The sequence below is a fragment of the Rhea americana genome, unplaced genomic scaffold, assembly GCF_003343005.1.
Source record: "Rhea americana isolate MKP2758 unplaced genomic scaffold, rheAme1 scaffold_2, whole genome shotgun sequence".
NCBI lineage: Eukaryota > Metazoa > Chordata > Aves > Rheiformes > Rheidae > Rhea > Rhea americana.
The window spans coordinates 15509671-15525853 of NW_028186149.1; the positions used below are offsets into that span (position 1 = coordinate 15509671).

The window sequence follows — 16183 nt, forward strand, 5'->3', positions numbered from 1 at the left end:
GCGGGCGCGGGGCAGCGCCGCGGGCGCGGACTGTTGTTGCGGGAGGGGCCCCACGCGCGGCGGTGCTGCGTGCGGCGGGGGCCCGGCTGTTTTTTTTTTCCTCCTCCTTTCTTTCATTTTAGGATCCTGAAGATAGAGTTTCTGAACTGAGGGAATGGAGACCACTCATTTATAGAAAGTGCACAGACGTTCTCTGGTTGATTCTCTTCTTTATTTTCTGGGCTGGTTTGGTAAGCATGCTTTCCCTTGAAAGAGAAATGAGATTCAGAGTTAAGGGGCTCTGCACAACTGTATATTAAATGTAAGGTAAAATAAATATGGGCATAGAAGTTAGGGTCCCAGGACTGGACTGGACCAGAACTGGCAGAACTTGTAGTGGTGCAGGGCTCTGTTTTCATGTGTGTTAACATGGACTTCAAGTTCTGCCCATATGTTTCAGTTTCTATGTATATACAGGGCTGAAGTTTACTTTTGGAGTTTACTTTTCTGCAAATAAACTAATCTGCCAATGTGTGCTTGCCCTTACTCCGTATTACCAGCTTTCTTCTCTTTGTCTCCTTGGGGCTTTCTCCCCACCCCTTTCCCACCATTATATCCATAGTTTTCACTGTGTTTAACTTTGCTGATAGCAAATGTTCTTTTATTTTTAATTCCATGATGAGGTACTCTTCTTTCCCTGAGATGCCTACCTTGTTCCATGAGTGGGTAGTTAACTTTTTATCCTCCTCAGTCATTTTGTGTCCCAAGGCTTTAACACACATGATCTGAGCTCTTTATCAAATACAGAATGATTAATTTTTTTCTAGGTATTCTAAAGGTGGTATAATGCTTAGCTTTTAGACTTTCTACATTTGGATGTAGATGCCTAAAGAAATAGCAGCCAAAGAGGTCAAAGAGACCCAGAAAGGATTTGTACTTGTAGCCACTTTAAGTGCCCACTTCTGAAATGTGGGTTCCCAGACCTTGCAAGATCCACTAGAATAGCAAAGTAAAGGCACTAAATCTAAGTAATAAAACAGTTGTGCTTGATCTGATATATACAGTCTCTCCCCAACACTTCTGATATTCAGTTACTCTTTGCGAAGCAGTAATGGTTCAAGCAGGACTAGCTGTTGCCAGCAGTTGGTGTGTAGCCAAGAGCCTCACGTATTGTCCTTAGTATATGTGAAATGTGGTTCACACCCCATGAAACAGAGGAGATGATTGAACCACCAAGTTCTTCCATAGCTGGAGTGCTATGAATAAACTGTCAGGTAAAGTAATGCTTGGGGCTTCACAAACTTCACAGAAAAGGAATTACTGATTCTTGGCACTTGGAAAGGTTCTTTTCATGCGGCTTTTTGGCCCATCATGGTACACAAGAGCAGGATTTAAGCTGCATTCCTAGAGTGTCTTGTATTGACAAAGGGGTGTCCCCTAGTCAGTAGTTGGAGGTGCTTTGTGGACCCTGAGTCTTACTTGGACCTGACTTTCAGTGGTGGTAATTTCTTCAGGAAGCAGAGCATCTGAAAGCTCAGAGCAGGGACACTCAAATCCAGACTGTGCATCTCTCTGCAGGTTTTTTCCATGCATGCTAAAGGGTGCGTCTTCCTGAAATTTGAGATAACATGCATTTTAACTATAGTTTATGTGCTTAAAATATACCTCTGATTAAAGTCAATAACATCTGCAATGACTCAACATTTCTGCAYGTGTATTGGCCAGGTATATCATGAAAGGCACCCTGAAAAATGAGGAGCAGGCAGTTAGTGGCCAGAGTGAAAAACTGTAGGTTGAGTGATCTTGCTTATTGACATACAGAAACTCTGGTAGAGGCTTTTTGGCACCTTACTGTTTCTTTCTAGATGTTTTAAGCATGAGTCTTTCTTCTGCTGTATTACTCTGCTTAATTAATTACATACTTTTCAGTTTCTACAATAAATAAGGAAAAACTCTAAAGAGACTATAGAGCTTAACTTGTCCATATTACTTGCTCTGGCCTTGTGCAGAATTTTAGATAGTTTTTAGACCAGAGTGAATTTTAGGTTTAGCTGTTTGCCTTCACACAACAAAAATGCATGGGTTAAAAGGGAAATTTATGGAAGAAGAGGGAAAAGATGTGGTAGCATGATTTCAAAAGAAAAATGTTTTAATAGATGTTTATAGCTGGCTATGCTGTGATGGCTGGTGCTGCAGAAAGACTTGTGCTTGGATACGACAGCTTCGGGAACATATGTGGTAGGAAGAACTCTCCTGTAAAAGGAGCACCTCTTTCTGGACAGGACATGACTAATAAAAAGTAAGTATATCAGATAATGCCTAAATAAAACAAATCTTTGAGATCTGAGCATAATTTTATAGGATATCTATCTTCTAGTTGTCAGTCGTATACATACATGCATATACATGTGTATATTAAAAGACATAAATAAGAATGCTGCAAAATAGTGAATGAAGCTAACAGTTAAGATGGAATTTGAAAATGTTCTACATCTTTGTCCTTTATTTTGGCTTCTTCTTAAATACGATTGCAAATAGGACTTTTGCCAAAACAGCAGTCATTCTATATGCACAGATATTTATATTTACGGAAGTTTCTTGTTAATGTTCCCAGTCATCCTGTTAGATTCCTGTGCATCAGAACTAGTCCTCTTAGAAAGGGATCCCTCTTGACAGGGGGATGCCAYTTTAATTCCATTTACGAATTTAAAATAAAGTGTAAAAATGTAGCATGTTCTCAAATTACTTCTTAACTTTTAGCTTCAAAATCTTTTGTTTCATTTTATGTGGAAAAACACAATTCTGTTTGCATTGTAATACCTTAAAAAGATGAAAAGGTTCTGAATTTAAACCCGTGAATACCAAAAATACTGTTTTTTGAAAGTAGGTTTTTTTTTCTTCCTAGGTATGTGTTCCTTCTTAATTCATGCAACCTGGAAATGCGAAGGTTTGAAATCAGTTCAGTTTCCTTGTGTGTGTCTAGTTGTCCACAAGAGCAGCTCAACTCTTTGGAAGACCTCCAGAGTTTTGCAAGGAACAATGGTATGCCACAGAGAGTATGAATGTCTTAATATAGCCATAGAACAGCTGAGCAACTTTCACTTTATTACTGATATGCTTGCTATACTGCGGAGTCATTTCTTACTGTTAATTTCCTGAGCAGTCCATAATGAGAGGAAATAAAACTTCTTTGTGACCTATTTCAAAGTTACAGTTTTCAGAAATCTTACAGCTCTCTTAAGTTAATTCAAAAGTTGTTGCAGCCCAGTGCTGAGATTATCCCGCTGAAAACTGGCAGTTGAAAAGAGCTAATGTAGTTTGTTGGAGGTGCCAGTAGGTGGATACCGCTCACACGCTATTTGAGAAACATGTCCAGTTAGTTCTTTTAAAATGATTTAAAACTATGATGGGATTATTAATTCCAGAGATATACAAAAGTTGTTATTCCTTTAGAAATCAGAGCCCAAAGTTCTCCACAGAGCTTTTTTTTTAATTCTGCTATTCAAGATGGACATGATGTCAGAAATAACTATTGTACAAAAGGGGTAGATCCAGTTCATTAATTTCTAACAAATAGATAAACTGTGGCCTGACCCTTAATCTGTGGGGTGTGCATAAGCTGCAGACCACATGGGTATTACCTATGTGTACTGGAGGTTAGAATTCCATCTCCTCTGGTTTTCTTGTTTTGTTTGGCAAGAAGTGCTATTTAAAATAATAACAATTGTTTTAATCTCGTTTTGGAATATTTTGCCATCTTCTGGTATTTACAGAGTGCTTTAAACACCCGTGATATTACGTAAGTAATTTTAGTGTAACTCAATTAAATTTCGTGAACCTCCATCCACACACTAAAAATGCTTACATGTTTATCTCGAGGGAGATGGTAGTGCTGCATTCTGAATGGCTTGAATACTTTCTTTCTCAGAAGTATTATATAATGAAGCAGGGTATTATTAGGCACCTGGCAATACTTAGTGTAGAAAAGTTTTAGCTTCTTGATAGATACATATTCTGTTCTGTATCACAAAGAGCCTAGATCTGTTGTAGTTTCTGTCATTAAAGGCATTTCCATTGCCTTAACTCTAACAGTTTAGACATGAAGTATAGCGTTGTGGAATAAATAATGTGCCTGCTGCTGAGGAAAATCTGTAAATGGGAATTGTGGTGAAGTCTAGACAACTAGATTCCCCAGATGTTGCTTTAATTTGCCCATTAGCTGGTTTGCTATTTTCATTCTCAGTAGAATATCGCTAATGGATATGGCCTGCTAAGGGATCAAAACAGAAGTGAACTGAAAACTTACTTGAAAAAGAGCTTTTCCGCAAAACAAACTTTTAACTAATGTCAAATTACCATTGGATTTTTTTTGTTATTATTATTTCTTAGGTTCTTATCTCTGTGTTTACAACTTGAATATTTCCAGTTACACACTAAATCCAAAGGCATCTGAGCTGTGTCCCACACTGCCCGTTCCACCAAGGTAAGAATTACTGGGTACTTTAATATACCCTTGAGTATAAACAGTTTCTTAAGAATTATTAGTTCCTCATGTTTTGTGTTTGATTTCATGCTTCACAATCCAAATGTTTTTGCTTTGTTTATTTTTGCCCATATCTCATTATACATTCTTGTGTGTGTGCATGTGAACGCTGTTTCCTGTCCACAAAATGAGCAAGAACTCTATTCCTCCACCCTTTAGAGATTTTCCCTACCAAATCAGGGACAAAGCTGTTATTTTGCCTTCCACATGAGCAGGAACTTATCTGCCTGCAAGGACTTTTCCGCAAACATTTGCTCACTCCCACAAGGTTAAGGAAAAGGTACTGTGCTGTCAGCAGGCCTTGCATTATTATCCTGAGCCCAGAAATTTTCTGTCAGAGTCAATTCACACCCAGCTTGCTTGAAACTTATGTCTGTGGAAAGCACTGGGCAGATGGACTGTCTTTAGCATTTGACAACACACAAAGTCTGGATATTGGTTTAGTTTGATTCTTTTCTTGATTAAAAATTTGTGAGTCGAAATCCTTAAGCCCTAGGTTAATTTTAAATTCCACCATTTCAAGAAAATACATCAAATTGGAACCTTTGTGTGGCAGAGCTAATTTATCTACTGCTCTGAACATGAGAAAATAGAGGTAAAAATAAAGAGAAGAGAGCAGGAGACACATCAAAGTGTTACTTAATGTGGATCAAAGGAGGGCATGTAACTTTTTGAAGAGATAAGGCATGTTTTACTTCTTTCTTTGACATTTTATGCTTTTTTTTCTATTTGGCAAAAGAACACACCAAAGTTATTTATGTTATCTAGTTGCAGTTCCTAGTAGAATTAAAGTCAGAGAAGTATTAATGTGCTGATGAACTGATTTCTCCTTTTTAGGTATGAGTGTGTGTTCTATAGATGTAGTACAGTATTGCCAAGTAACTTTGGTGGGGTTAATTGTACCTTACAAACATTGTTTTGATGCTGCCTTTAGGATGCTTAAATATCCTAAAAACTATGCAAGGTTTTTGTGGTCTAGAATTACCTACAACAACATAGCTTACAGCCGTGCAAGCATGAGTTTAGCTTTTACATAAACCTGTGGGAGCAAAGCAGGTAAAGCCAGACTAGTAATTGAATAGGAGCTACATGCTGTTGGTGATGAAGACAGTAGTTCACTTTTTTTCTCCAGGATAGTTTTGAATGGATCTAGCACTATAATACAGGCATGATGCTGCTAAGAGTTCATTTTTCAGATGCAACATAAAACTACCATCTGACCATTAGTAACAGACTGCTCCAGTTCCCAGTGCCCTGTTGTGTCAGACTTTGTGTGCAAGGTCTCCCGTAGGTGGGAAGGGTGCCTGKGAGGTTGTGGGTCACACTGGTCAGCTGCTGCTGCAAAACGGTGTTGAGGGTGCTGGTAGGGTACTACAGAAGGCTTGAACTAGAGCAGTGGAATTGATCTCTGAATTAGACACCATATTTCCAGTAATGAGCATTTTTCACCATCTTTGTTTTTAACCTTCCAGTAAATCTTTTCTATTATTTAATCGGTGTGTTCCACAAAATCCTGAGTGCTATTCCAAGTATGCGTCTGTCTTAATAAATATGGTTAATGAAATGGATGCTCTTCACCGTATTCTGTCTGGAATATTGGCAGGAAGAGATACTGTAATAGGACTGAGTGTCCTTTCACTAGGTAAGGTTATAAATAAAAAGTAAACAATAATGTCTAATTAAAATGTGAAGTTTCAAATGTTTTTATCAATTTTATATTTTAAATTTAGAAGTACTGATCTTTTTCATACTTTCTGGGCAGAGTTGTTTTTTAAAAGATGTTTGTTATCAGAAGACTTTTAATAAATGAAATGTGGGCCTTTTAGAGATCAGACTTTGCGTTCTTAGATACAATCTATCATTTATCTCTTTTCAGGGGACTCTTAGAAACTATTGATAAAAAAATAATAGCGTCAGCATTAACATTTTGATTTTAGCTTAAATCTTATACAAAAGTATTATCAAAAATCTAATGATTCCCAAGCTGAAGTATTTCAGTTATTAGTTTGTTATTAGTAAGCCAAAGAGATCTGCTTTAAATGTTAGAAAGGCTGCCAGTTTTACTAAATATTGTTGCTTTTGAGATTACTGTTTATCTTTAAAGTAATTAATAGTTAAATAGTTTGTAACACTCACAATAACCTTACTTTGTGTATTTTTCAGCCTTCTCTTTTATGCTGGTTTTAACCTGCAGATTCATTCGAATGCTTCTGGTCCATACTTTGATTGCTCTGGTTGTGTTTGGGTTGCTATGTAAGTATATTTACTTACATAAGTGTATGTGCTTGGTTGAATGGATCATTTCACTGAACTTAAGGATAGGCAGCTGAACGAATAGCAAATCCATTTCTCCACAGCCATCCTCAGTAAGCTTAAGCTTAACACAGCCATTTCTAAGCAGAAGTTGGCCTGCCTTTGGGTGCCAAAACTGGCTGTGGAGTTCCAACAAGAGCACCATAGTGGAGTGTTGAGACGATGATTTTTAATTATTTATGGATGCTAGGAAATGATGTCTTTTCTGGCAAATGAAGGCAGATATGAAAATGCTACCATTTCAAAGAAAGTTTAACAAAGTTTGACATTGCCTATTTTGTAAAGAGAGAGCTATAAGAATGTGTCTAATCAAAGTTAGACATTCCTTAGAAGTTATGCTTCTCATCTCCTGAATGAAATTACATGGCTGAGTTTTAGGAAGACAGCAAGAAAACCAAACTTTCTGCTGCATTTTTACCTCAAATCAACAGACCATCATTGACACTGTAGCTCCCTGTTACGCTACAGTATTCCTCAGCTGAATTTGAGTTAGGAAGAATGGTGGCAAAATCATGAAGTGTCGAGTAGAAATCAGCCTGCCGACAATGTAGACTTTAGCGCAGCCTGAGGAGTACTGCTGGCCTTCATACGGACCTGTGTTTGCTGCAGTTGTCTCAGGAGTTCTTTGGTGGCTCTACTATGACTACAGGAATGACCCCAGCACTGAATTGGAAACTGAAAGGGAAAATATAAAATTTCTACTTGGATATGCTATCTTCTCTACAATAGTTACAGTAAGTAGCATTTTACAATAAACAATGAGAGAGACTGTAACTTAAAAACTTGAACAATAGTGGTTGTGCAACAATTAAAATACTTCTGCTTCCTCATTCCTTTCAAGTTTGAAATAGTGGATGAATGAAAAGATCTACTTACATGCATTTAAATAGTTTTGTATTTTCATCATGAAATTCATGTGTCAGGACAGGGCTTTCTGTCACACTGAAACCCTGTACAAACACTGTTAGCACTGGTATTGTAGAAATGCAGGAATTAAGTTCCATTCCCATTCTTCTCTGCATCAGCTAACTGGAAAATCATGCTGAGTGAACAGAGAGGCAGTGGCTGCATGTGAATATAAAATCTGTGGATTCAACCTACCCTGTCAGCAGAAGAAAGGCATGGCATGTCTTTTAGACTCTTCTAGTCTATGAAAGAGGATGGGCTGAAGCTTAGGTAGTAGGTCAGTGTTTAGGCCTCAAATTACAGGGGTAAATTCTGCTTTTCTTTTATTGATTTCTTATTTCCCAACATGAAATTTTACTGTGACTTACCACCTTTAAAGTGATTTTTTTCACTCTGATGTTGCAGTGTCAAAGAAGTCATTGCTCAATGTAAGTATGCAAAAATTTGTCCGTTGTTCAGGAATTGTCAAAATCATATTACTGCTGTCCTTAAAACAAAACAGAATGGAATTCACCAAATATGAACAGTCTGACAATTTACTGTGACAGATACAAGTATGTTGCACATCAGACTTTTTTTTTTCATATCCTGGTAAGTTATGAACAATGACCTTTTTACTTCTGTGAATAATAAAAGAATAAGTTCATTTGTAAGCATGTTCATTCTAGTACCTTTCACTGTTATTTGTAGAGCCCTGGAAGCATCCACTGCTGCAGATTACTCTTCTCTTAAGAGCAGATGGCTTCTTTGTAGAAGAAAAGTAGAGGAACAACTGCCACTGGTTTTATTTATTGTTTTATAAATTCCAGCCTGTCTTTTAAAAGCTGTTCATACTTCTTTGTAAATGATAAAGGGAATTGGACTTTGTGGAGTTTTTGCCTTTGCTTTTCTTTTTTTTTTCCTTTGAGAAGAAAATAATTTCTTTAAATGAGGTTTCATTTTATTTATGCTTTGTCTCCATATATATACAGCTGTCAAATCAGCTTATCTTTGCTGCTGTCCTTTCTTCAGGAAAGGACTGATCCTCCAACTGTGAACAATGGCAAGCTGACCTAGTAGGAAGGAATTTTAAATGTTCATAACGTACAGAGTCTATGAAAGCAATGTGTAACATGTAGCATACATTTTTGTTCATTACATTAAAGCAAGAGGACTTTGTATTTAGTGAGTTGCAGTTTTATGAATCCTATTTTGTTTTAAAGAAGCAGCAGCAACATGATTTCATAAAATGAGATTTTAAGCCGCAAGCTCTTTGAGAAAGTAGCAGTGTCTCAGAAAGCATTTCTAAGCACAGTAAGTTCATGTAAAATGCCTTGCTGTAATGTCTTCATGGAATCCATATCCTTTGACCCCATATTTGACAACTTTAATACTTCTTAAGGAAAAAAATAACTATTTTTTTTTCTCTCCTGTAACAGGTTGTTGTGCTTTCCCTCCTGCTTGTACTAAGAAAGAGGCTTCAGTTCACAGTACAGCTCTTCCAGATTGTTAACAAAGTAATTAGCAGAATTCCTTTCCTCTTGTTCCAACCACTTTGGAGCTTTCTGATTCTCATTGTCTTCTGGGTATTTTGGGTTGCTGTGCTACTTAGCTTAGGAACTGCAGGTAAATATRTGCTTTCCATGACTGGGATGAATGCCATCTGTTTCCTAAATTTGCTTCTTAAATATGGGACTGTATGGTGTTAGGGTGCAAAATGTGGGCTAGCACTGTTGTAGAGCTGTGTTATCCTTTCCTTTCTYGTTCCTTTATGCTTGTTGGAGCCTTCAGCATTGCCATAGTTTTGTGAGCCATAGCACTACTAAGAGAGATTTTTGTTCCTAGATGCAGGGTTCTTTCTCATTTATTTGGTTTATGGTTAGATTATGAAAGAGCTAGTACGTTTGAAGTATTTAAATGCAGAAAGTAACAGGAGGGAGGAGACAACTTTTAGTGCAGTTGTTACGAAATGAGAACATTAATCTTCTGTGAGAAGTGAGATAAACAATGTCCAGTTGTCTTGGAGAAAGCATTTTGTTTCTGAGCAGTAGTTTGGTGAAAACTACTATACTCATTTAGCTTAGTATACTAGTATTTGAATTTACTATACTTACTTAGCTCGGTATACTACTATTTGAATTACTGCAGGGGTCCTTACCTCTGAAGGTGAGGTGATTTGTTGTATAGATAGAGAATCATAGTATGAAAGATCTGTAAGAATAGATTTTGAGTATGGAAGTATTATTATTGAGTATTATGTATCATTGTAAGATTTCTCATTCCTTGAACGAGGAATAATTTTGAATAATTTGGTATGCTAGCCTTTGGTGCAGCATCAGGACACCCAAGGGAGAGCGAGATTGTCCTTACAAAGAACATCATCAAAAGAAAGGAAGCTAAATGTAGCTGTGGGGATAACTTCTCAAGGAGACATTAGTCTTTGCATATAAGGAAGCATTATGATTTGGGGATTTGTGTATTTTAAATTTCTAGGACCGCTGCTAGGTGTTCAGTGTTCTCCTGTAGGTTGAAGTAGATGCTGAATTCACAGAAGAGATAGAGGCAGTTGTTTGTTGTGGACTTATTTGTTCCTGGGTTGTTCTTTTTTCTGAAACTGTATAGTGCTTTTATTTAGAAAACCAAATGCAGCCAAGCCCTATTAATGCTTATATGCTGTCATTTTGTCTTGCACTTCCTCAACCCCTTGGGCTGCAGTAACTTATCTGTACAGGCCTACAGTTCTCTCCAACTGCTCTGTAGCTAAGCCAATTTGAGAAAACTGTCTCTCTAGGTCCGGCACCTCATCCCCATCCCTTGACTACTGCGTGTTCTGTTAAATCTAGCTTTTCCAGATCCCATTTCACTTGTAACGTGTGAGAATGTCTGAGTCCAGGCTGGTATTGCAAATCAGTTGCCCATTGCTTAGGCTAGAAAATGTTTGTTTCTCTCCAGCTTTGGCTGGAGAATCGTGCAGGTTTGCCAGAGTCTCCCTGTTTCTGCTACTGTTTGCCCAGTAGCTGATACCTGTCAGAAATATCTGCTTGAAGCACTTGGCTGGCGGATAACCTGCTTCTCTTGCAGAACTGTCAGACCCAGACAAGCCAGATACTCAACCTGCAATCTCTCTTGAATTGTTCCTGGCTGAATAAATAGTCAGATTCACTTTGCTTTAAGGACGTCACGGATATTTCTTCTCCACAGTCCTCTTAGATTTTTCCTTTACAGAGACATTATTATCTGCCAGGTACAGCTTTGTGTGGCTGTTAGCTTTTCCACAAAACCTTCATCCCATTTATGTATGTATCTACCATACAAGCAGTAATTTTCAAGCTGTCTCATCACCAGTTCAGCCTGGTCTCTTACTGAAACTAGCATTTCTGAGCTATCAACCAAGTGTTCAGCTTTAGGTAGAGTTACAGAATTGCTTTTCATGCACTTGCTTGGATCAGATTCAATTTAAGTAACTAAAGTCCTGTACATAGATCAGACATTAACTGTAGTAAATCTAATAGCAGGTGAATAAAGTGAGTGACAACACAGATTTGCTAAATATAAATTTAGCAGAAAATATTAGCAAGAAATAATACATTCTTGATTTTAAGCTGAGCTGGTATATTACCCATAGGAATTTTCTCTGGTACTTTAATATGAAGATACATGTTTCTAAATTTAGAAAATACCAGCTGAGTCTGTCATAATCAAAAGCTTTTAGAAATGCAGCAGTCATTAGAAGATATATTTTAGCTCATAAGACAGAAACAACTTGATGATAAAAGTGCACAGTGGGGAGATAGTCAGATATGTTCTGGATGCTGCAGGACTTTGCAGGAAGGTAGAGAGTTGCACTTTACATCCAAAAATAAATTTTACATGTATTCACAAGAAAATAAAATCCAATGAAAAGTATCTTTGAGGGGCATTTAATGTTTTTTTGATGTTGTGCTATTTTCTTTCATTGGTTATATTCTCTGTTCCCTGGTAGACATTTCCACTCAACATTTTTTTTTCTGGCTTGGAGGGTGGAATTCAAGCAGGTTGTGACCTTCTGTAACCTTTATAGTGCAGCAGACATCTCCTGGCTCAAAGGTATTTTATTTTTGTCTTTACCCTAACATTGATGGGAAGGCATATGTTTCCTGAAGGCTTTTTTCCAAAATGATAGAAACAAGATGGCACAGAAGGCAGCACAATCCTTTTGCATAGCAGAGCAATGATAATGTTTCGAGGATGCTCTTGGTCATGAAAGAATTGACTTCTTGCAAATCTAGCATAGGAAGGAAAAGTCATTTCCAGGTACTTGTAATTATGAATATATTATTATATGAGAAATCTAGATAAGTTTTGACTGAGATCTTCTGCCAGGATATTTTTAGTGTAGATATCAATCTTTATAAGATTTTTCTGTTTAGCAGTTAGGGTGTTGATATTTAGGAGAGAATATGCATTTGATAAATAATACCAATTTTAAGTATCAGTGCTGGTAGAAAATGCCACTCAGCTGGTTTTTCTGATTGAAACTTCCATTACTTTTGTCATTTGTATTAATATTCTTTTTGTTAGTTTGTCTGCATTAAATGGTGGCTGTTGTTTCTCAACAAGTGCAGATTACTAACAAAGCCCGGGGGCTGAGGTGTTAGGRTTAACATGGAACAGATAATGTGCAGTAGTGTCTGTGTCCGCTAGGTGCCGGTAAAGTAGTTTGAGAAAGTTTCTCTTGTACCTACTCAGTTGTTTAAAGCTGCTGTTATTACAGAATTACTTCTCGTGGGAGGAGTTCAAACACGATGAAGGCTATTTTAGCCTTTTAATCATCTGGTGAGATAACGAAGGATTGTTTTATCTAGCTCAGTCTGAAATGACTTGGTGAAGTGACCCAGGAGGTTGGTGTAGGCAAGATTTGATAGTTGTTTTACTTGGTAAAAAACAGATCACGTTTTCTGTAGTTCAAAACTAGAACAAATAAACAATAGGCTAGATCTGATATTGTGATTATTCCTTTAAATTTTATTTCAAAATTTCAACCCAAATTTGAATCCTCTGAAATGCTGTTTGTTGTTAAAGCAGTTCACAGGAGGCTGAACATTGCAGGTTGGTTTGCTGTTTTAGAATAACTAGTTCTTTGTGATCCTGTAAAAATGAATAAGTATAGTGCTATTGAATTCATAATGCATTGGTAGAACAGCTTTGTGTTTTCCGCTTCTTTTCTAGAATCAAGCAATCCCATATATGGAAGGTATTTCTTCTGCTTTTTGAGTTTTGGGACTTTTTGTGTGGGCTGATAGTACTTCTGTGAATTCCCAAGATAAGTTCACTTTGAGCAGTTTGTTTTCTCTCTTGTCGAATAGTTTTTTAGCCAAGATTCAGTTCAAAAAAAAAAAATCTTTTTTCTTGTTTTTATCACTTTGTCCAAATTTAAAATATAGTCTACTTAGCCCCAGAAAACATATTTGTTAGAATAAAAAGTCAAAATGACAAAAACAAGAAAAAAGATCCATTTTAAGTTTGGACTTTRAGAAGGCTGGAAAAACGAAATATGTAGGAGAACATTACTCTTTCATATAATATGAAGCTGAGAGAGATGGGCAAGTGAAACTGGCTTGCTACTGTGCTGCACCTGTTCTTAACATTTTCCTTAAGCTTCCTGTAGTTATATAGTATTTATGGTGTCTGGGCATCTGACAGCTCTGAAGCCCTGATCCTTGCTTCAGCTATGGTGCACCTGATCTCTGTGTGACCACACAGACACCTTGTTTATGTCCTTTCCAAAAGTTAATGCTACTCTGAGAAGAGCCTGACTTCTTGGGAGCCGCAGAAGACTATAGTCCCCACTTGGGAAGGTATTTATGCACATGACTGGCTTGAAACACATGTATGATCCTATTAAAATCAGTGGGACTATGCATTTTAAGGTAGGCATCTGCTTAAGTGCCTTGGTAATTCAGCGTGTATAAGAGCAGCAGAGACTGAATGAATTCCAAACCTAGAAAACCAGGAGAAATGCCAGACTCCAAAAGACTTGAGACTGCACAGACAGTGGTGCTAGTTAGAACCATTAGTTGAGTAGCAATGGAATTCACCTGTGCTTTGAAAAAGCTGTTATGTCTTAGTGTTATTGACTCTTATTATTTGCTACTTTGTGTGGTATTTTACTGCAGAACTGAAGCAGCCATGTGGAGTGGCAAAACATGTTCTTTTAACTTTACAGCACACGGGAGCTGTGAAATCCACGCGCTATAAATGTTGTGCAAATAAAGTAGGATGAGATGGCAGTGCACGATTTTCATGTAATGAAGGTGCATCCTACAGGCAATATAAGTGCCACTTAAAGTTGTGTAGTAGCTAAACCAATAGTAAAAATGTATTTCCTGTAGGATTCTTGATATTCTAATTATAGTCAGCTAGCTTAACTGTTAATGCTACTACATGGAAAGGGTAGATAAAATAACACAATAAATTCCATGGAAGAAGCATAAAGATTCAATGTATGATGCCAGTACCTTTCCTTATTTAGCAGTGGGAAGCGTTAAATACAGGTCATATTGTCATGTTAACAGGAACTGATAAACATGTTCTGAGTTAGTATTTTCTGGTCAGTGGTTCTTTGTTTCCGATAAAGGAATTGTTAAAATATACTTCCCAGGAACTTTAGCCCCTTAAAACAGTCTGCTACCTGAGGCATTAGCAAAAACTTGCAGTAGCTGTTGCCATATAAGAGCATATGACATAAATCTGAAAGCACCAAAATGTAGCTAATGATGTTGCTTGCACACCTTGACTTCCAGATCGTCGCGTTGCTGTGCTGACCTACGTAATGGCACAGCACTGGGCTGTGGCGGCTGATGGAGAAATTTTTCTGAATTCTGCTGCAAATACTTGCAACTGCATTGTTAACAACACTTCTTAGAAACTTTTGCAGCGGATCAACATTTGTACTGAGCAGATTTTATCAGATTTGGTGATTCACCCGTAGAAACTTTAATTCTTTACTAACGTCTTGATTTTTTACACCTGTAGTACACCAGAAAGATTCATTTTTCAGCAGTCTCTTCTGTGATTATGCAGTTGGAGGGAAAATATTCTGTGGGTAAAATAAAACCATATTTGGAGCCTATGTTCAGGATGTTTAGCTTGCGTGAACAGATAGATCACAGTGGAATGACAAGGAAAAGGGCATGTACTTTTTCAACAAGGTGTCAAGGATAGCCTTAGAAGTTTATCTGTATTACTAATACTGACATACTTTTACATACAAAAAATAGCATAGTAGGTAATTCTGCCATCAAAATTATACCTGCATAGTAGGCCTCAAAGCAGAGGCCATTAGTCAGACAAGATGTTTACAGTGGAAAATAATTTCTATGAGGTAACAAAAACAGTTTTCCTTATCTAGACAGTGAAATGATCAAAAGCGAACTCAAAGATGGATGTGCCTGACTTTCATGGAGCTGAACATATTACTACGTACACACACATGCACAAGGTTGGCTGGGAAAGACAAGGGCATTATTGTTGCTATTGCAGATGGCTATTTCAGTAGGTTAGTAAAAAGCAAATGATATGGGTATCTGTCACTCTTCATGACAAAGCCAGAGAAGCAAAGCCTAAAATATGCCATTTTGGGGGAAAGAAAGATGCAGGTAGATTGTGTGGCAGAGAACATACTTGATTCTGCTACCAAATGACATAATGCCTTCACAGAAAAATGGGGAAGTAGGAAAGCTTCTTGTGTCTTATTGAGCTGTTGTTGGSATCATTTGCACAGGTTCCTCAACAAGGGCTATGGGCTATGATTAATGAGCATATTTGGCCAGTTGTATGTGCTGTAGGAAAATGGTAATCTAGAGCTTCTGGAAGAAAGAGGGGAGCTGAAAAATCCCTTGAATTCAGAACAAGGAGGAGTGGTATAGCAGAGAGCATATTTCAATGTATCAAAGTAAATGAAGCTATCCTTTAAAATTCCCTTAAAAAGGAAAAATAACTTTTGAATCCAGGCTTATAAAAGAGAGGCAGCGGATAGGGAAGAAGGGCTGAGAGAGTTTGTGAGAAGAAATCTGAGATAAGAGTCATAGCTTTTTCACAGCGTCAAGTATCTTGCATTTCACAGGCTTAAAATACATTTGAATATAATGGAAGCAACAGTATTTGTGTGAATCATTATCCTTACAGCACTTCACAGAGCTTTCCTGTTTAGTTAAAATTGATAGCCTTTTAGAAAATAAAATAGCTAGAAAACATATCTGTATCTGCACTCCAGCAAAGATTGCCTTGATAATCTCRTCTGTTATGGGACCTATGAACTCCTTCTTTAGGCCAGCTACACTGTGTTGATGGATGCAAGTCTTGGTGGTGAGAATGCTAAGAATAAGATGACTGAGCTCTGGGAAGAATGCTTATTTTGTAAGCTGTAAATCTGTTCATGAACTTAACTTTTTTTTTTTTTTTTTTTTTTTTTAATCTTGAACA

At 37.3% G+C, this 16183-nt stretch overlaps 1 protein-coding gene across 3 annotated transcripts in view; it reads left to right on the forward strand.

Moving 5' to 3' along the window:
- The first annotated feature begins 126 nt into the window (after nucleotides 1-126).
- SLC44A3 (solute carrier family 44 member 3) overlaps nucleotides 127-16183 on the forward strand; it is a 40769-nt gene continuing 24712 nt past the window's right edge. The window contains exons 1-8 of one of the 3 annotated variants that reach the window (XM_085303605.1): nucleotides 127-230; nucleotides 2136-2278; nucleotides 2885-3021; nucleotides 4369-4462; nucleotides 5995-6164; nucleotides 6686-6775; nucleotides 7445-7569; nucleotides 9160-9346. In XM_085303605.1, the coding sequence (XP_085159731.1) occupies nucleotides 2136-2278; nucleotides 2885-3021; nucleotides 4369-4462; nucleotides 5995-6164; nucleotides 6686-6775; nucleotides 7445-7569; nucleotides 9160-9346 (946 nt within the window). In that variant the 5' untranslated portion in view covers nucleotides 127-230. The remainder of the gene's footprint in view (nucleotides 231-2135; nucleotides 2279-2884; nucleotides 3022-4368; nucleotides 4463-5994; nucleotides 6165-6685; nucleotides 6776-7444; nucleotides 7570-9159; nucleotides 9347-16183) is intronic. The other 2 variants (XM_085303603.1, XM_085303604.1) reach the window with 2 other exon arrangements.